The 21,206-nt window shown below is 44.4% G+C and overlaps 1 protein-coding gene across 5 annotated transcripts; it reads left to right on the top strand.

The window, feature by feature from the left end:
- The first annotated feature begins 885 nt into the window (after nucleotides 1-885).
- LOC117968636 (splicing factor, proline- and glutamine-rich-like) lies at nucleotides 886-18,969 on the top strand. 5 transcript variants are annotated; one of them, XR_004662363.2, is made up of 13 exons: nucleotides 886-1,609; nucleotides 2,556-2,744; nucleotides 3,221-3,522; nucleotides 4,116-4,211; nucleotides 5,623-5,643; nucleotides 6,464-6,660; nucleotides 6,854-6,938; nucleotides 7,341-7,458; nucleotides 7,549-7,606; nucleotides 7,751-7,863; nucleotides 17,720-17,768; nucleotides 18,314-18,377; nucleotides 18,830-18,969. XR_004662363.2 is itself a non-coding variant. In XM_034916423.2 (11 exons), the coding sequence occupies exons 1-11, from the start codon at nucleotides 1,076-1,078 to the stop codon at nucleotides 11,921-11,923; spliced, it is 1,848 nt and encodes a 615-aa protein (XP_034772314.2). In that variant the 5' UTR covers nucleotides 887-1,075; the 3' UTR covers nucleotides 11,924-12,256. The 5 variants fall into 5 exon arrangements, 4 of the variants coding, with proteins under 4 accessions (XP_034772314.2, XP_034772313.2, XP_034772316.2 ...); XM_034916423.2 differs by lacking the exons at nucleotides 17,720-17,768; nucleotides 18,314-18,377; nucleotides 18,830-18,969 and adding an exon at nucleotides 11,786-12,256 and having other exon boundaries at nucleotides 887-1,609; nucleotides 7,552-7,606; XM_034916422.2 differs by lacking the exons at nucleotides 17,720-17,768; nucleotides 18,314-18,377; nucleotides 18,830-18,969 and adding an exon at nucleotides 11,786-12,256 and having other exon boundaries at nucleotides 887-1,609.
- The last annotated feature ends 2,237 nt before the right edge of the window (nucleotides 18,970-21,206 follow it).

Below are 21,206 nucleotides of genomic sequence, written 5' to 3'. Positions count from 1 at the left end.
TTTGATGTAAGTCGCTCACTTTTTGTTTGTTGCTTACATTTTATTTGCTTGAGTTTTGCACTTCAGGGCCACCGTATTAAGTGGTTTGGTAAAGCAAATACTTTTTTTTTTTTTTTTTTTTTTAATAAATTTGGCAAACCAGGATAAACAAATGAAATTCATACTGCAGCGGTGGTACCAGATAAATGCATCACACAGTCTTACACACACCTCCGTGTAAATGCGTTGTTAATGGGCAGTCAGGAGCATATAGGAGGGTGCCTTGGGGCAAAAGGCTTACCCCGTAGGAACATTCAAACAGCCAGCTAGATGAATTCAGAGGCGCATATATTTTGTATGACTTATTTGTGATCCCTAGCGTTATAATTGCGTTAATGAAATGTGCAGCCCTCTCTGGTTTTATTGTATGCGAGTACAGTATTATTAAAACTATTCACAATCTATCTGTGCAAACGTCCGTGCTGGTTTATCACACAAAGCCCTTTTCATACAACAGTTTCACCGCGACCCCCTTTCAGAAATGAGGGGGGGTGGCGAGTTTCAGTCTCATTTAAATTGACCAATGCGAGCTAGCAATATTATAGAAGACGATGCTTTCCTCGCTCGGCATTTTAAATTTAAATGTTGTTGTTATCCGTCAGGAGTCGGCTTGTTAGACCTGCCCCCTGTAAACCTGATTGATAACACATCTCCCCAATCAAAACAGAGGACTGAAAATCTACCGAAAACTGATTGGATAGCATCACCCACTTTTCCCCGCCTTGCTACAGGCTCCCCGAAAGCCCGCAGCCAACCGGAGGAGAGCAGCTTCAACTCCTGTCTCCCGATTGGCTCACTCTCCTGCCAAGCGCTCGGAGGTTGGGTATAAATACCCGTCACAAAGACACAAAGGACTCTCTCCGTCGCCATTTTGTGTGTTTGGCGGTGTGTTTGGAGTGACGCATTTTCTTAACAGTATACTAAGCAGTTCTCTTTTAATCGGGGTTATTGTTTTATCGTTTGTGTGAATTCTTTTTTTTTAAATATATATATTCATTTTGTGTAATAATAAATAAATAAACGTCGAACAGAAGCTATGTCTCGAGATAGGTTTAGAAACCGCGGCGGATTCCAGAGGCGAGGCGGCAGCGGCGGCGGAGGAGGAGGAGGAGGAGGCCGCGGGGGTATTGGTGTTGGGAACCCGTTCAGAAACCAGAACCAACACCAGTTTCAGAACCGCAACAATCAGAACCAGCTGCAGCTTTCACAGCAGAATCAACAACCCCCCGCACAGAAGCCACCAGCGCCCCCGGCCGCCCTGCCTCCCGCCGCGGTTCCTGTCCAGCAGCCTCCCCAGGCCAAGCCGCCGCAGACCCCGCCGGCAGCCGCCATGAAGAATCAGTCTCCGCCGGCCGCCGGGGCGAAAATCCAGTCCCCGCCACCCAAGCCGGCCCCCGCCACCCCACAGAACCAGGGCGTGAACCAGAAGCCCAACCTGCCCAAAATGGGCCAAGGAAACGGGAAGCTGCCGCAGCAAGCTTCCCCGGTACCGAACCTGCCGAAACAACCACATCAACAAAACCAGCAGCCGGACCCAAAACGGGACGAAGTGAAAGTCGACTCTCACCAGGTAAAAAAAACGTTTAATTTGCTTGTTTTTATTTTTTTGGATAATTTCAAATGAGTGTTTGTGTTTTAAATGTTGTGTTAAACAATGGTAACACTCCTGGTAACTGCAAAAGTTTAATGTAATGTCTCGATTACAAACATGAATCTGCAATGGGCTAACCCAGACTAGACCTATAGAGTTTGTCAAGGTCAAGTGCATCGTTTTATAAACGCGATAGCTGAATTTTAAAGGTGCTTGCTGTGTTGTATTTTTGAACATTGGCAGTTGTCTAATTTGTATGCTAACTCGGGGCCCGGCTGCCCTTCCCCCACAGAGCAGGTCTGCGAGTCAGACAGGATGTACCGTGTAATGGGCAGCCATTTTGCGCAGTGCTGGTTCCTCCGTGGGTTTTTTCATGGCTGGCTACGGCCCTGGTGATGGATTCACTCCCACCTACATACAGCGGCGCTCACGACTCTATTCCGTGGCTGTTTAAACTAGAGTCGAGCTTGACCGTGTGAAGTACTGTCTTGGTGGCTGCGGTGACAGTGATTTAAAAACGCGAGGTTCTGACCCATGCTAATTCAATTCGCGATGTACATGTCAGACCTGGGCTAGAGTGTAATAGTGCAGTTCCACTGTAGCTGAATCTTCCTGGCACACCTGCATGAATTAGAATGGTCATTTGATTATTTTTTGTGTTTTACCCTCATTTGGTGACTGTTTGAAAAGTTTAGTATGTTTCTGTATTTAGCTGATTATATTGCTTTTAGTACAGTAAACATGTTAATGTGTGTAGCTTGTTAGTTGGTAGAATTGTAAATACTGCAGCATAATTGTAACTTGCTATAATTGAACAATAGCATTACTGTTGGAATGTCAAACTATTCTGCTGTAATTGTAATGGACTCCTGGTCTGATACACAACGCTACATTTAAATGCGTTCTCCTGCTAAATAAATGACAGGGTCTAAGAGCCACCCTGGCAATGCTCAGACGGCCCGGGGAGAAGACCTACACCCAGCGCTGCCGCCTCTTCATTGGGAACCTGCCTGCAGACATCTCCGACGAGGAGTTCAAGAAGCTGTTCGCCAAGTACGGGGAGCCCAGCGAGATCTTCATGAACAAGGCGAAGGGCTTCGGCTTCATCAGACTGGTAAGAGCCCTGTCCCTCTGAGTCTTGCATGAATGAAACGCCGTGCAGCCTGCCCCTTCCCATTAGATTGGTCCTTGTTAACAATGTCGAAGGGCTGGTTTCACAGACTCAGATTAGCAGTCTTGGAGTGTGCAAGACTTGTGCTACTTGTGAAATAAATACACACCAATATACAGGGTAATTGGAAAGTACGTGTACTGCATAAATGCACCATATCATTGATGTGGTAATTACTTTTAATACCTCCAAATAAGATGCACTACCAATTCCTAACACCAAAAAAAGCACAGTTAACATTTACTATTTACAGCTAATACTTCATAAGTATGTGCTTGTGGCCATGTTACGCACGATCACACAAGTTGTATTTATGGAATGTGAGATTATACCCATGAAGATAAATCGGTCTATTGGACACGACTTCCGTGTTGCATTGCCTAACAGTTTTTCTACTGTCTTCCTTCCTCTTGCTGTAGGAGTCGCGAGCCCTGGCTGAGATAGCAAAGGCAGAGCTGGATGACACACCCATGAAGGGCAGGCAGCTCCGAGTCCGCTTCGCCACGCACTCAGCCGCACTCTCCATCCGCAACCTCTCCCCCTTCGTCTCCAACGAGCTGCTGGAGGAGGCCTTCTCCCAGTTCGGTCAGGTCGAGAGGGCTGTGGTGATCGTGGACGACCGTGGCAGGTCCACTAGCAAGGGCATCATCGAGTTCGCCTCAAAGCCCGCGGCGAGGAAAGCCCTGGAGAGGTGCAGCGATGGAGTCTTCCTGCTCACCACGTGAGTGCTTCTCCTGGGTCACTGGTGCCTGTGAATGTAGCAGCAGTGCCGGGCTCAATATTCAAACCAAGCTTCAAGTGTGTTTTGGAAAAATTTAAATTGGAAAGTTAAATTCACTGATACGCGTGAACTAGAACTGTGTGCCCAAAAACATGTCTCTTGAATTTAGCATTTAGTCATTCATTGTACCTTGTATGCCTGAGGTGCTTGCTGCTCTTTGTTTAGGGACTCTGCTTTTGAGGAGGGGTTTGGGGTAATGCATCTCAATGGGCTTTACCATGCTGCAGTGCCTTCTGGGTTTCAGGGTGAAAGCCTTCAGTAGGGTGGAATATTTTCTTTTGATGCCTAACTGGTAATTGAAGGTGAAGCTGATGTTTTAAACCCCTTTGCATTAGGGAAGGGGGGGGGGGGGGGAACATGTGTTGCAAATTATAATAACTTGGACATTCTGAATGTTATCCTTGGAGTCACAGAGCAGAGATGTGTGTTTTGTTACATGATATGCAACATGGTCACCGCTGTTTCTCAGATGTGTGGGGATGTTGGTGGCATGCCTGTGCTGCAAGTATTAATGCCTCTCTTTTTTTCCCAAGGTCCCCCAGGCCTGTCATTGTGGAGCCTTTGGAGCAGTTTGATGATGAAGACGGGCTCCCTGAAAAGCTGGCCCAGAAGAACCCCATGTACCAAAAGTAAGCTTCACACTTGCTGATATTAGTTTGCTCTGTCGGGGCCGAGAGTCCTGCCAGCTCGACTGGCTGGTTTACTGATTGGCCTGTGCTGGTGTGGCTTATGGACGTTATCTGTCACTTTGTGCTGCCACTTTATTTCCTGCAGATCCCAAGAGTTACATGCTCAGTTCATTGGCATCTTGCAAAAAAAAAAAAAATATCCTGATGGTGCAAAACCCATCTGCCTCAACCGATGAGCTGTCATTGATCATCCCCTGTGTATTGAATGATACGCTTCCGTGGGAGGAAGGAGACAGCAGCTGGTCCCATTGAAGTCAAACCTGCAAGTTGTGCTTTCAGATGCAAACACTACCCAGGCAGATGTTCCTACTCAGAGTCCATGTTCTAACTTGCTGTTTGGAATCCGTCCTCGTGTAATTTAGGGACAAATTGTATTGCTCTCAATGAAACTAAATTTTAAATGTGCAATTGCAGTGTATCTGGTCATCTAAAGTAATGACTTGTACAATCTACTTATACTTGTAAATAGGGGTGCATCGTTTCAGGTAAACGCTTCTCTAGAGAAATATGATGTGACATTAACTTTACATCCCCTTGCTGTCCAACCTTGCGTAGTGTAACTTCTACCTGTACAGTAATGTGGCCTATGTAGTGTCAGCTAGAACAGCTTGTTAAGTTCAAGCATACACTGCTAACAAATGCAGAACAAATTGTTCACTTAACTAGTCAAATATTACATTTCCGGTAACAAAGTTCAGTCAAACTTCAAGTCTTGTTTAACGAGACGGCACAGTAATCAATTTCTGCTTCACAAGGCTGCTGAATGCACTCTCATCCAATGCAGATTAAGCAAGATCAGCTATTTACAAAAGGTCATTTTGAAGTACATCTAATAATTCAAACCAGTGTTATTTAGGATTCAACCTAAAGATTAAAATAACCGGCATCTACTTGCAGATCCTAGTTGGATTTCCTGTAGCATCAAGTCTGTTCTGCACTGAACTCGGCTGTCCTATTGTCCTTCAGATATTAGATTCCAAACACGCTCGGACCTGTCTGCTGCAGATTGATTGCCCGTTGCACTGTAAGGGTAATGACTGTCCGTCGTGCGTCATTAGGAAGCGTGCCAAAACAAACGTTCAATTCTGTGCTGGAAGAAATTCAGGCATGAATATCGGTGTAAATTATCAGCTAAAATAACATTTTTTTTTCCTTATTGGTGCTATGCTGATAGGCTACAGATTATCGGTGCACCCCTGCTTATAAATATCTGATTACCCCACAAACGTATGACTGTAACTCTGCTTTAAAAGCAAAGGGGTACAGTTACATACAGATGTGCATTCTGCATAGTGAAGTTGCATTTTTTTTTTGCCCAAGTATTCATTTCTTCCCTTTGTCCCTTATTTAGAAACAGATCCTCCTATGAAATGTAAGTAAATGTTTTCTATTAAGTTGGGCTGTATCTTTTGAATGCACTGTAACTGTTGCACAGTTTCAATAGTAGCTGTTGTGTTAAGTGTGCAATGCATTGTAGCAATGGTCCTCTCCAAGCTTCTGCTTAGAATTGAGAGCCTCTTCATGAGGCTGTGGTGTACAGTGTGGTCTTTCTAAAGATAATCTGCTTTACTGTCTACTACAATACTGTACCAAGAGGACTATTTACCATGTTTTAAAAAAAAATACAGTTCTGTGAAACTACATACGCTCTTAATTGGCATGCAGTTCAGTCTGCAGAGAAACGGGTGAATCCTGGGGAGATGAAGGTGGAGGGCAGAAACAGATCTATTACTAAGAGGTCGCGGGCACCCTTGCTGTTGAAACCAGATGCTTCACGGAGGCAGTGTGAAATGTGTGTGGGAGGACAGATTAAGTAAATGGGATTTTAAATGCAACATGGGAGCCACTGATGCAAGTTTTATAATCAGACTGACTTTCCCTTCCGTTTTTATATGAACAAGGTTATTGGTACCGTAATGGCATTGGCTTGCATGTAGAAATGTGTTTCAATACAGTAAGCTTTAGATGTCAAAAGGCCCCTTGCAACAAAAGATGACTAGTTCTGGCATGGCATACCAGACCACAAATGCACTAAATGGAAAGTGACAGTGAATTAGTTTGGTCTTCTATCATTTTAAATACATGGCAGTGTGAAATCCCTACCCACCCACTGGTAGATGCAGAGAGCCTGGGCAGCAGTGTGCAGGCTGTGGGTCAGTACTGGAAGTGTGCTCTTGCCTCCTCCTCTGCAGGGAGAGGGAGCAGCCTCCCCGCTTTGCCCACCCCGGCTCCTTCGAGTACGAGTATTCTCAGAGGTGGAAGTCCCTGGACGAGATGGAGAAGCAGCAGAGGGAGCAGGTGGAGAAGAACATCCGCGAGGCTCGGGAGAAGCTGGAGGGGGAGATGGAGGACGCCTACCATGAGCACCAGGCCAACATGCTGAGACAGGGTAGGAGCGCACTTTGGGTTATATGGCTATTCAATTAAACTATGTTCAGTGTTAATTGGGTTTTATTCCTTTTTAATTACCTGTGGAGATGTGAGTTGTTTTTTTGTGAAATCTCGGTACAACTTTCAGAGATACTTTTGTTGCTTGCATTTCACTGAAGTCTGTATTGAATCATTTTTTTGTCTTCATGTAGATTTGCTGAGACGCCAAGAAGAACTGAGGCGCATGGAAGAGATGCACAGCCAGGAAATGCAGAAGCGCAAGGAAATGCAGCTGAGGTAGGGTTAACCCCCCCCCCAGCATGACGTGAGGACAGGGCTTTGGGTTGGTTTAGTCAGGCACACCACTCAAGGGTACTGCGGTGACCCTTGTTCAAATCCCCATACCCGTGTTGATTCTGTGAAGGTGCCCTACATCTAGCAAGCAAACGCCTGATACTAATAGAGGCTGTCTCGAGACATCCAGGGAATTATACTGTGGAAGTCTGGGGATGGAGACCGGACTCCTGCTGCATAGCAGTCGCACCTGTTTCTAGGTTTTAGTACTAGCTTGATTTTAGCCACAGTGCGTATCGGTGCAGCAAGAAGCTCAGGTGTGTGTTATTAAACTTGGAGACCCCAGGCATGGGTCAGTGCTGTGCAGTGGGAGTCACGCTCCCCTCCCGTGTCCCGTCTCCGCAGGCAGGATGAGGATCGTCGCCGGCGTGAGGAGGAGATGGTGCTGCGCCAGAGGGAGATGGAGGAGCAGATGAGACGCCAGAGAGATGACTCCTACAGGATGGGGGGATTCATGGATAATGTAAGGGACCCCCTGAGTTGTAGCATTGACATGCCCCTGAAGTGGATTTCTGTTACATTAAGTTTGTTTTTAACACTGGTGTTCTTCCAGCAGCGCGAGCGTGAGATGAGGATGAGTGGAGGAGGAGCAGGCCCCATGGGCATGGCAGGTAAGCGTCTAAACCAGTGGCTTTGCAATGAAATGGGAGCTGTGGTACTGGAGGTGGCTTGACATGCCACTGCAGAGTCAGTTTTATTTGTGATGTTTCTCTAGGTTACTTGCTTGACCTCACATTTTTTCATACTTCTGATAGATTCGACGTATGGTTCCAGCACCCAGAAATTCCCTATGGGTGGCATGGGATTTGAAAGCCACCAGGCGATGGGGGCTGGAGCACCAGGCGGAGCGGTGATGGGCAATGACATGGTAATGTATCCCAGCCTGGCTTGGGGTAGAATCTGAGTGGGTGCGGGAGGGAGGAAGAGGCTGTGGGGGGTACACTGACAAAGGAGATCAGGAAAGTGAAGACTACACCGTACTGCAGTGTCTCTCAATGCAGTTGTACTGAGCCGCACGGGGGCGGAGCGGTTTGTGTAGATCGGTTTTGCAAGTGACGTGATTTCAAGCGAAAGCTCGGACTAGCTTGCCCCTCTAATGAACTTCTACACTTGTAGTGCGTACAGACTAGCTGTCCTGTACTTTAAGACCAGAATCTCCTGCCGTTTCCACGTACCCCTCGGTACACCCGATCTGCAGCCTCAATGGCAGATTTGCTTTGCCTTTGTGGCACCTGGTTCTTTGAATAGAAATTAAACTTCATTCAGTGATGCTCTTCTAGGACAGATTAGTGGTTCATTGTACTAATTTATCTCCTACCTGTATGGTAAGCTCTGTATGGAATGTCTTCTGCAGGCATCTTGCAGCCTTTTAACAAAGATTACCTTCACAAACTGTCCCATAATTCAGTGTGAAACCTGGTCTCCTGGACTATTAGTGAGATCCTGGGTGCCAAATCAGAATTTTCCCCACTCTTGTACAAATTTGTTTTTTTTGTGACTGTGATTTTCAAAAGCAAAAGTTGCACAGAACTTGCTGCATACAGGCAGCTTTGTTTTTCTCCACTCTGTTCACAGAAGGACTTCAGCCCAATTAAGAAGTTTTGCAGCCTCTCCAGTACTTCCAGTGTCTTGCTGGGAGCCTGATATAAAGTATCATATTGGTAGTAAACTGTAACAAAACAACTTCAGACTGATCCACGCCTAAGCAAGCCCTTGTGCTGTAGCTAAACCGGGTAACCTCGCTGCGAGGGAGGGTGTAGTGCTGGAGTAGAGCTGTGGACCAGCCACGCAAAGGAGTGCCACAGTGTTCTGTATGGAACTGTTTTTAATGTGCAGTGTTTGTCACTTCTGGCTGAACTGTTCAAGCTAAGTGTTGCACTGCCAGAAGCAGATCTTCCTTTGTGAGGACTGGGTGTGAGGACATGCTTCATACATGAAGGGTCGAATGCACCAGCGTGGATTAAATAACTTAGTGCTAGATATCTGGTTACAATGACTGATTGCTATAGACCGTATTTAACAAATGTAAACAAGACTTCAAGCCTAAGAACATTGAATTCTATTTCTCATTCTATAAAATTTCTCTGCTCAGATTTTTTTAAATCAAAAAGCGACAAGAGGCCCCTCCTGCAGCTTTCCTACAACCCTTCACCCGATTATAATGAAGAGGGATGGTATTTCTTCTGCCATATTCCTCTGCCCTTGATTTCCAGTAGCTTGCATGTGTGCCTCAAGTTCTCGTCTGCTTGTGGGTTTCATGCCTTATTGCTGGTGCCCTGTTTTTAATAGTCTTCAGTTTTGAACAATACCACTGGTGGGTTAACTAATCTGATCAGCAGGAGCAACAAGCACTAGTGGCTTTTTCTATTTTGGGTTGTGGAATAAGTCACTTGTACCCTCTTGTCAATTCCTAAAATAGTTGCACAGCATTCAATTCATGAATTGTTAGATAAGCAATATTTATTTTGCAACAAACTTTTTCAAACTATTAATTGCAAACTGTAGACTGCCAGGTGACCAGACGAAGGTACAGGATCTAGGATTGGCTGAGATCCGTCACAAGGATCCCCTGCGTACGTGTGTGTGTAACATGCCATGTTAAATGCACAGCTGTAATTGTGCAGCATGAGACACGATACCTGACTTTTTGCCTTGACATATATACAATGTAGGCTACAGTCAGAATGTGGAACCAGATTATACTTGCTATAAGCACGCTTACTTTGACTTGTGGATTTTACTAAATATTTATCGGCTGAGATTTGCTCTGATTAGTATTTTATGTTCTCCAAATCTAGCATTTTGTGGTTATTTAATAAAAATAAGATCCATTTAAGATGTGCTGCCATTATGTCTCGGTTTAAACCACCTCCAGGAAGGTTTAACTGCAATCCCCTTTCACATGTAACCCTGGATTAATTGGTGCTGCAATGTGATTCATAGTTAAGAAATGTTTTAACCTTTTGATTTAGTTTTAAACCAGGATTAATTAAAACCTGATTTAATTGTGTAATACGGTCCTTGATCGTGAGGCAGCATGGTTCAAGTCCAGGGCTTGTAACCAGAAGGTCACCGGATATAAAGATAAAATGTGTTAATCTGGTGGTTAATCCACGTTGCTGCAATCTACCCTCTGTGCCATTGTCCTCCTTTTCAAGACTGGATACCTTTTGAGCATTTAACTGGCGTCTACACCCGTGTAACTTAATTCTGCAAATATAGCCCTTCAGATGCGTTGACTCCAATATGAATCTGAAGCCCAAGTATCTTGGTATTTTCCTACCTATCAAGCTCTGTGTTTTTCTAAGTGTTTAGCCAGCGTGAAACTTCACTGGTCTGATTTTTATGGGCTTGTCTAACATGACTCTTAAATAGAAATTGAGTTTCGAATGGATCTAATTGCATAACTTGTGTTCAGATTTTTTTAGTGTCCATGTGTTGGGTACTTCATGGGTTAAGTGAACCGAGGGAACCTGTTTCAGTGAAGAGCGTAAAAGCAGAAGGCAAGCATCGGGATTGCTTCAGTGTTGGATGCTAAATGTGGATTGCTTCACAATGTGATCACGCAGTGGTCCTGTGCATTAACTAGCTTGCTTCCTTCTCCATAAAACCTGGAGGGAGCTTTTGATCATGATGTCCCAGGCAGTCTAGTTACTGTAGTGTATGGGCACAGCAATTGGTTTGAGGACTGTGGAAATGTCTTAACTTGAACTGAATAAGACTCACAATGTGAATGTAGCTGACCTTTACCAAACCTGACTGGGGGAGGGGGGGGGGGGGTTACTCTTGTCAGATTTGACAATTCAAGTGTGACTCTTTCTTTAATGTCTGTGCTAAATGCAGCCTGCAGTTAAAAAGCAGCGCTCTCTTCAGTTTGAATAGTCGACTGTGTAACAGTAAACCTGTTTATTCTAATGCAGTAAAATTGGTTTATATGCCACTTGACAACCCTTTTAAGAGAAATCATTGAATGCTTTTCATGGTCTTGTCAATCTTCACAGTTCTGCAACTGCAGTATTGTCACTGTTTTTTAAAATGCCTGGCATGTGTACTGTATTGCAAATTCACCTTGCTGGCTAACTCCTCAAACTTGGTATCCCAATTTTAGTTTTTAATCCTGCATCATGTTGAAGTTAACATTGGTGACACAAGGTCTATTAAGTGAGACTATGCCACAGTTTACCTGGCTCCCTGAACTCCAAGCCATTGTGCTTCAGCAAGTGCATTTTATAAAGAGGCTTCTTCACATTTAACTAGTGTTACCTGACTTGCAGAAGTTCCACGAAGGCAGCGCCCAGTATTGTGGAGTCTATGTGCCACATTAAAGCAGTTTTAAACCAGCATGTTTATACAGTGGCGTAAGCTCAGAACTGTGTATTTAATAAAAGTGCAGGCTGAGACTGCCACACTCTGAACCACCTTTCACTTCAGAAACGCTGTACGTGCTCGGGTACGAACTCCAATCTGAACTGTACGATGAAGCGGAGCGCGCTGAACTGTGCTGTGCTGACCCAGTCTGTGTGAGCGGTCCAGCCTGGGCTCTTATTAAACACACATGCGAGGAAGGCAGTGATGTGACTCGCACTTCATGGCATGCAATTCCCCTCCTCAAGCTTGATAGGTTAACTAACAAAACATTGCCCTCTTTCCTTTTTTTATGTGCCCTGGTACCTGTGGACCTGCGTAACGCTGCCTGTTTCAACCATCCTTTGCTCCGGACTTGTCGGCTGTGTTTGCAATGTGGACTCCCGGTCTTTTTTTCCTTTCATGAACTCTCTTCTTGCCTGTAGCGCAATGAGCGTTTCAGTCAGGCTGGCCCCGGCCCAATGGGAGGCCCCTCTGGCCCCAGAGGCATGGGCCCTGGTGGCCCCGGGTTTGGTAGAGGGCGTGAAGAATATGATGGTCCTGCCAAGAAGCCCAGATTCTAAACGCAAACAAAACTGCGCTTTCTGTAGCTGTCCATTCCAGCTTCATCTCCATGTAGAGTTTAAACTTGTATTTGAGTTACTAATAGTAGAGAAATGCATTCATTTTTAGTAAAATAGCTTTTATGCTAATTGGATTTTTTTTTTTTTGTAATGAAATCCTGTAACTGGTCAAACCTTGGCAAATCATGTTCAGTGATGAGCTCTGAACACTTGTGGTAATTTGTGTAAGTATGTAACTTTTTATGGCTGTATCTGTTTTGTGCCATTCAACTTTGAAATGTGTGCATTTTTTTTTTGACAACTTTCAAATAAAGTGTTTGGATTTGACCCCAATTACAACTTTTTTTGATGTGGTAAAAAAAGGATGGATTCCGTAAAATGAATTCTTGAATACACTTTGTAGAACGTATCTCTGGTGGGTCTGTGTAATGGTAAAGGCATCTAGCCAGATTAATCTGAACTGTGGGTTGGGTACACACGTGATCTAGGCCATGCAAAGTGGCTGTAGCCCGGATCATCTCTTGTAATGTACAAATCCTGTAGCCAAACACATAATGCTGTACTCCCAAATCTGAAGCTTGGCTGCAGTTCAGAGAGCTGTCGTGGCTCCTAAACTATGTAGACTTGATGCATTGCAAAGTCATAGATGGTGATAAAATCCAGGCTGCTTGAAGGGATCCTGTTGGTAGGAAACCAAAGAGGTGTTCCTAAATAACTGTGTTGGGTAGGGGGTGTATATGTCCGTTTGGAGTGAAATCCATCACTTATAGAATCTAGACGTAATCCCAAACTAAGACCGCATTAAACCTGGTCCATTTTCACCCCTTTTGCCTGATGGCTGTAGTGGGACCTGCTTAGTTTCAAATCCTACAGCATGTCATTGCTGGGTTTTATAATTACATCAGCACTATCTACAAATTACTCGGCACATTTAAATGTCGGTCTTAAATCTTACTGTAGTATTTAGTAATTGCAAGATTAGGCTTAAGCAATTTGTCCCCATAATGTGTTAGTTCAGTTCTGTATTCACTGCAGCTTCACTGTGTGATTATCTGTGAATGGATCCAGTTCATGCTCCTTCCCATCAGTAAAGGTTGGGTAGCAGACATGCAAAGTAACTGCATCTTTAATAAGCTGTCGTGCTGACCAGCAAGCTTCTGTACCGGGGCGTGTGTTCAGTCTTCATAAACACTGAAGAGGGAGAATTCCATGCAATATGAAAGCTCATTTCTTTATTTACTTAATGTTGGAAACTCATTGTAATTAAAATTAAGTTTTTTGTGTTCATGTCTTGGTTCAAAGTAATCCTTCAGTTTTTTTCTCAACAGGGTGTTTGGCCATCTTTTTGAGTTTATCAATGCAGCATCATTATGCTGTCAACCAGGATTGTAACTTCACTGAAATTGAGCTCCTTGACAGAGTCGCTCTATCCTGATCAGCAGTCATGTGTTCTGTAGTGGTACCCCTCTAATACAGGGTTTGGGGGTTCATTGGGGATTTGACTGATCTGCTTCACCCATGGGAATGTGTGTGTCCTGTTTAACTGTGAATGACACCACAACCAATGCAATACAAATACTGAACAATAGATTCATGTTCACAATTGCTTATGTACACTTGTAGGTAATCTTAAGTAAGCTGCCCACTGTTTTATTTAGTATTTTGTTGGAAGGGTGTGTTGTGGATTTGGAACCTCTGTTCTGTGGGATATGGGGGGGGGGGGGGTTGTAATTTCGCTCCACTCTTTTAATTGCACGCCTGACCTGGTAGTGAACTGCAGTTAAATATGTAGAGTTGGGTTGGCTTCAGGTGTAACCCCTACAATCCTTGCTGCTACACCTGCACTACATACGAACCAGAGTTCAAATCTCTTCCTGCAATGTTTAAATGCACATTTAACTTGATGTTGCATGGTTAGTGAAATGTGTAGTTTTTGTAAATACCTTAAACATTTAACTGAAGTGTTCCCCAGTGCCTCTCTGGATAATGGGGATATGCATCATGTACTTTGAGTAGATCCAGTAATGGGTTCATTTTAAATTGGTGCAGTAATGGCCGTCTGACTTGAGTGCAGCTTATAAAGAGAGCAGCTTGTGCTGTGATCTCTACTGGTGTGACAGGACCCCACGCCACTCCATTTCTACAGCACTGACCTCTACACCCTGGCCATTCATATTGGCCTGTAGGGGTCTGCTTAGTTGCTGCCTCAAATGTGTTTTTGCTAATCTTTATCATCCCTCTTAAAAATGAAATGGGGGGGGGGGGGGAAATAAACTCAAGTTGTCTCGCACTTGAATACTGATTGGCTAAACCAATTATATGGCGGTAAACTATTGCCTCCCCCAGCAAATTTTATACTTTAAAAAACAAACAAAAAAAATAATCTAGTTATTTTTATATATTCATGACAATAAATCTAGATAATGGCATATGAATCTTTCTATTATGGCAGATTTTTCTTCCATAGTACAAGGGCAGCATGCTTTAAAGATGTTGCTGCTAAAGTTAATGAATACATTGATGGTAGTCCTTCAGTGTTTTATATGATGAAATGATTAGGTTGAATTCTGTAGCGACGCTCCTGTCTTGAATCTTCAATGACCCTTCAGGATGAGGGTTTAGGGTTGGGTTGGGGAGGGCGGGGACCAGCCCTGCAGTACTTCCCTGTATAACTCTGCTGGGAACCTACAGAGAGCCCCCTCAAATCTCACTCCCTCAATGTTTCAAATCTACATGTGTGACGTGAAACTGTGCTGAAGCGATGAACTTGCAGGACAGAGTGCTTCAGCCAGTGTTGCTGGTACTGGGGGGGCCTGTCCCTGGCATTGCTGTGACGGTTCTACAGTACAGTTCAGCTATTCTGCAGTTGTGCATTGAGGATCTGTAGTGCTACAAAGGGCAGTGGACGTTAGGACCTGGACTTATTGTTCCTGCTTGCATCGAGATGCTCATTGCAGACTGCGTGCAGGTAAGTTTAAACAAACCAATACCAAAAATATTCACTTGGACTTATTGTGTTTTAACAAGTGTCTGTTCACTTTTTTTTTTTTCTTTTGTTCATGGCTTCTGGCATCACACTTCTGAAGTAATGGACTCACAGTGCAGCGCTCCATGTTTTGATGTAGTAGCAGCAGCGTGGACTTGTGGAAATAGCTGGACTCCAGTACCTGTAGATAGACTCCTTGTGACTCGTATCCTCAATGGCATGAGCAGTGCAGCACTCGTACTGTGATCAGTGTTATAATAAAGCGTTTCATTTAGCAGTCTCGCTCTCTTGGTGTTCGGTGTCTGTTGCTGGCCACTGGGACAGCAGCAGACTGGCTTGTCACTGGTTTGAGTGGGAGGGGAGGGGGGTGGTCCGTACCCGCGCTGTGGTCTGTCTTGCATAGGCAGTCATGCGTCTGTGTGAACTGTGATCGTTGCATTTTAATTCTTTTGAAAGGCTTGCCTGCAAGTCAGAGTAATTGGTTATCTCGCCTAGTGTGTAGTGATACAGCGTCTGCTTTGGAAATCTGTGGTGAGGCTTATTTTATTATTATTATTTATTTTATTAAACCATGGTTCTTGGGTGCTTCTTAGGAATCTTAGACTTGTGAATTAGAACAAAGTTAATTGTTAAACTGTTTTAGAAGTGACTGTTCTGTATTTCAAATATTACTGAATCAAATGGCACACTTGGTGTCCTCGATCCTGCGGCGCTCATTTTTATAAGAATCTGGGATCAATCTGTTGAGCGGGGGGGGGGGGGGTTGGCCTGACTTGAGCAGCCAGTGAAGAGATCTCTTTGGCTCTGTAGGGAACTCGTTTGGTAACTTGCTTATTTTAGTTTTTAAACCTTTTTGCAGTAGCTGGGGGGTGTGGTGGGTTGTGGTGTGTGTTTTTTTTTTTTGTTTTAAATTATATAAAAAGCTGCTCTATTGCAAGAGTGAATTCTCAACATGTAAATACTTTTTACTTTGCAGAATTTTCCAATGCACTAACTTGGACTTGCAGAAATTTGTGTTGGTGCATACAGATCTGTGTGTTTATATTGGGATTCCCTGTCAGCTTTGTAACTGACTTGCTGTTGATTTGAGGCTCTGCTGTGTTCCGGTGACTCTATTTATTTATATATATATATATAAATAAATAAATTTCTCCTCTGTCGTAACCCGGAAACTAGCAATTGAACAGTCGTTCCTCACTTGAAGGAAATTGTGTGTATCCAAGCTTATACATTCTGTATAGTGACTGTCAACACTAGCTTCATGCCTTGCCTGAGGTACCCTTTTAGTGAGGTACAAGAAATATGAGCTTGTTTTTAACCTGCTCTGAAGAAGCTAGTGCTTTTGACAATTTCTCATTCCTGTTGGAGTCCCATGAAGTGGTAGAGATACAAGCGGAGTGTTTTCAGGGGACGTTGGTTATATTGAAAGCAAAGCAGGAGGGGAGTGGGGTGGCCCAGGAAAGTGTGAGAGTCTGTGATGCCAGTGTCAAGCCACTTGTGTACCAACAGAGCCCTGAAGTACGTTTGTACTTGAAAAGGCTGACTGGAGTTGAGGCAGCAGGAAGTTGAATTCTTCCCTGAATGCTAAGCGTTTCCTCGGAGGTGCAGTTGTGTTTCTGTGCTGTTGAAGAATCTCGCCAGTGTTCTCTACACTGCTGTCTTGAAGTTTGGTAGACACACCTGTGTGTGTGCGTAGAAGTCTGAGCTGCCTGTTCGCTATCCTCTCTGTGCTAAACTCAGATTTAAAGAGCTGTAGTGTTCAATGAAGGAGTGCTGATTTTTTTTTTTTTTTCCTCAAACCTCCATTTTTTCAGTGTGTTATAACATTGACGTGTTCTCATGTCTAATTTCTGTTCCAGACTCTTGTAGTTCAGTAAGCTTGCTTTGTGTCTGCACTGTGTTCCATACATAAACCTGTAACTTTGTAAAACAAATCTCTAAAAATGGTGTGTGATTTGCCTTCAGAAGTGTGATGCCAGAATTGTGTGGGCTCATTCCTCCAGTCACGTGCCCAATTCAGTGAGACTTCAATCTCACTTTAAAAGGATAATATGGTGATCTTGTTTCAGTTTTTTTTTTTCTGCAAGACTTGTGAATTACTATTTTTTACATTGCAGCATGCAGTCCAAAAACTGAACACAGATTTGCAAAAAACAAGTATAAATAAAAACCTGCTAGCCATACTGTGTAAGCCTTAACCCTGTGCTAAAAACTAGAAGACTAGCGAGTAGGGGTGTGGAAGTGTGTGTTGTAGGCGGAGAAACACATGTCACCTGACGTGGGGAGAACGGTAAGGTTTCCAAGTCAGCTAGTACTGTAGCGTCTCAGTTAGTCTTGTGACTTCATATGAAGTCTTCTGCAGTAAACGCTGTGCATTTTGCCCCCTAGCTTTGTATTCCGACCAGCAGGGAGAATTACTTGGATTTTGTGTGTGTGTTTTAAATCTCCTATAGATAAGTTTGCATGTTTCAATTGAACTCAATAAATCCAGATTACCCAGCCTCGAGATGGCGTTTTTGAATCTCTGCTCCTAGGGCTGAGCTTTGAGCTGGATGAGTTTTTGGTACAGAGACTGCACTTGCCTGATATGCCACCCCTTGTAACTTCATGTTGAATTGATTTGTTGTACAGTTTAGAAGTGCGCCTGTAGTGTTGGCACAGTGTCCACGCAGGCTGGTTAGTTTCTCCCTGTAATATTTTTAATTTTAGTAGAATGTGTAATGTTTAGATCTTTTTAACTGTGCACTTCATCACAGGTTTATATTTTCAGTCCAGGGGCGCTCTTTTAAACTTGCTGGTTCTTCCTTCAGGTGAGGATGATGCGTGGAGTGGGATGAGAGTCGAAGCCTGTCAAACGAGGTCAGTTCCACTGCTAGCTTTGAACCCCTGATATGAGATTCCTGTTTTGAGATGCACACAGGAGTGAAGCGTGGCTTCAGGGGGTGTTGTGCAAGAGCCTTGTGCTTTTTGTTCTGTTTCTTTGGGGTGATTCAGCTTCTGCTCTGAACACTCGTGGTAAACGCTTCAGTGCCAAGGTATGACTTGGCTGACCTAGTGTCTAGGAAGCCTGTACTTCTAACCCTTTGCGGTCCATTTATTCAGCGTGTCTCGGGCGCGTTGGGTCCAATTCATTCACACGCGCAGTTTAAAAGTGGTGTGTGTTGTTTTTTTTTTTGTTTTTTTTTTGTCACAGGGTCAAACATTGGACCGGAAAGGGATAATTGTAATGTTGGACCAGGTCTGACATGGGACCGCAAAGGGTTAATACTGGGAGCCCAATTACCCACTGTGACTCTCATAATCTGTCATTGCAGTAAATTATGATCAATTCTGGCTTTAGCTTTTTAAAGTATAATTTGTTCTCCAGTCAGATTTGTATAACTGTCTTCCTTTTTGCATTGCAGCATTGACTGTCTAAGAAGTGCTTCAGAGATGCCCAGATGGTAGATCAGCAGCAGATCATGAGATGCAAGTATCCCAAACCAGCCTTTGACAGGATTCTTTAAAAGCAGTACAGCCTTGTGTGCGAGAGGAGATTTAAAGTGACCCTTTTCTTTTAAAATGCCCTTTGGTCAAGTACACTGCCTGGCCTATCTTCCCTTTTTTATTTCAATACTGCACAGTGACCATTAAACATTGGGCAACATTATGGATTTCAAATTGTCCCTCTACACTAGTTTAGAACTTCAGTTTTTATACCATGAAGGTTCTGATTTGTCAACATTGGAATTGTGGATTGATTTTACTGTATGATTTGGTAACCAACTAAATTGATTTATTTGGAGTTTAGGCTGATTTGCAGAAGGGCCCTTCACTGATTTCAGTTTAGTTTTTATGCAAGTTGCATTATACTACAGTAATACTTGAGGTTTGAAATGCAGTGCTTTCTGTACACTTACCTTCCTCTCTCTGTCTTGAAGGTACCTGCTGACTGGAGCTGGCAGTGACCCCTGTTGGAGGCAGGCTGCCCAGGGAGGAGAGAGAGTGGCGGCAGTGTCTGCCCTGAACTGAAACATGATGTGTTAAAACCACTCCTTTTCAATAAAGCTGCTTCAACTTCTGCTTTGTGTTTTTTTTTTTTTTTCTTTTGATTTGTTAGTTTCTTTCAGTATTTCTAACGGGGAACTTCATGCATTTTACAGCTGCAGTTTGTATTCTATCTTGCATAACTGGGACACTTGGTGTAAAATAAACCAATTGAATATGTATTGTGGACCCATAATCCAGTATAAATAGGGACTTGGTGACTTTAACACCTTGGCCAATTGACTAAGTATTATTTAGTTGGTGTGTTTTTATTTAAAAAAAATAATTGCATAAATACAAATGTATTGAACACATTGGTGTTACTGACTTGATGTTTATTGATTTGCTTAACAAACTCCGTACTCCACTCATGAGGCTGATTGTAAGTCGCCCTGGATAAGGGTGTCTGCTAAGAAATAAATAATAATGAGGCCACAATGATCTCGTCACTGTCACAGCTGCATGATGAAGAGAAGGATGAGCACTCCATGCCCACAATGCAGTGCCAGGTACTGTGGGCAGCACTTCCACTGGCACCAACATACATGATTCTACTGCGCCAGGTAGAGAAGCTGAACAGAAACAAGTTTGCTTTATCTGCCCTTAACCTCAATCCAATAGAACTGTTGCTCTGCCCAGCCCTGAAGGTGTTCAGCTGCTGGTGCCAGTGTTTCTCTCAGCCTTGTTTGTTTTGTGGAGCCTCACTCAGCCACTCTGTAAACTGATCTCTGTGCTGCAGAGCCAGCTGGCATTCATCCACCCTGCTAATGGCAGTAAATAATTGAGTACATGGTTAAGTGATCTGCTGCTTTTATAGCGTCAGTAATAAGAGTTTGTGGAGGGGGGAGGGGTCAATGCATCGTGTGATTGTGAGACTGTCCTCCACACTCCCTCTGGACAGAGCGATGGGTGAGACTGGCACAGGGGGTTACTGGGGTAGGGGGGAGTGGAGGACAGACAGGGCAAGGGTGTGCACTTGCCTGAGCTGGGGCGTGCTGCCTCACCTGTGCAGGAGCAGCAAAGGGAGAAAGGACCTTCACAGACTGTCCTCCATAAACACACCGTCACCCTGCACAACCAGTCTGGGAGCTACTGCTGAAAAACAACATGAGAGGAGGAGGCTACCTGCCAGGTGAGAGCAGCAGGATTCATACCTGTGTGCTGGTCTCTAGACTTCCATAAAGAATCAGGAGAATGTTTTAATATCGGTGTGCTGCTCTCTAGACTCAATCAGGAGAATGTTTTAATATCTGTGCGCTGCTCTCTGATGCATTGCTAACCTTTGATTCGTCTATCATTTTAAAATCTGGAGTGAACGGACACGATTCGGCTCTAAGAATTGAGTCAGTGTTATTGCTCAAGGCGTGCGCAAAAACATGTTTCTCTGCTTGATTGAGTTGGTCATGTATTTACCTTTTATCTTCGGGTGTATAAACTAGATTATGCTTATGCTATGTTTTGCCTATAGTTCAGCTCACAGTAAAACGTGGAATGGTTCGAACTGCTCTTCAACGGGAGTCTTTATTTCCCCACTAACCAGACACTGCAGGGTTTTTTTCTTACCTTTCCAATATTCCCTTTTTTTTTTGCAGACCAGAAAATAAGTTTTTCAGCAAAGGAGAGCTGGCAGTCATGGAAGGATTTTCAAGAAGTCACAAACCTCCGGTCAGAAGATCACCCTCCTATCCGCACCCCGTCCGGGGAAGCGAGACCCTGGACCTGCTGCACCCTGAGCCCTGGAAACTGAGACTGCCAGCCCGACCAGTATACACCCAGTTCACCTGCCCCATCCGACCCACCGCCAAACTGGTGCCTGTCAAGCCTCTAACTGCTCCCTCCCGCCGGGCGCTGGTCCTGGCAGAGCAGTCGGGGCTGCGGCCGGTGGTTCTGAAGTACCGGAAGAAATCCCCGGCGCGGGACATGTCCGTACGCGGCACCCCATGTGTGCAGCCCCTGGGCGCAGCGCCACCGCCCTCGCTAACCAGCAAGACGGAGCTCCACGTGTACCTGCCCGCGGGCGGGGAGGACTGCGAGTCAGTGGATGAGGGCTTCATGGAGGACATCGAGAGCGAGTTCCACTCGCTGAGCGTCCGGGAGCAGGGAGAGGCGACAGCGGGGGAGCCAGCTTCCTGTTGTTTTTCTGTGGGGGGCGGGGGGCATATCTTTGGACTCTCAAGTTCTTATTGAACTAACCCTTTCATACTCAGGACAATGCTGGTCTGTGTGTCAGTTATGTGCTGATTCGCATGACTGCCTGTGGAATAAATATTT

This window comes from Acipenser ruthenus, chromosome 25, assembly GCF_902713425.1.
Source record: "Acipenser ruthenus chromosome 25, fAciRut3.2 maternal haplotype, whole genome shotgun sequence".
NCBI classification, from domain to species: Eukaryota; Metazoa; Chordata; class Actinopteri; order Acipenseriformes; family Acipenseridae; genus Acipenser; species Acipenser ruthenus.
This window is presented reverse-complemented; position numbering and strand designations above follow the sequence as displayed.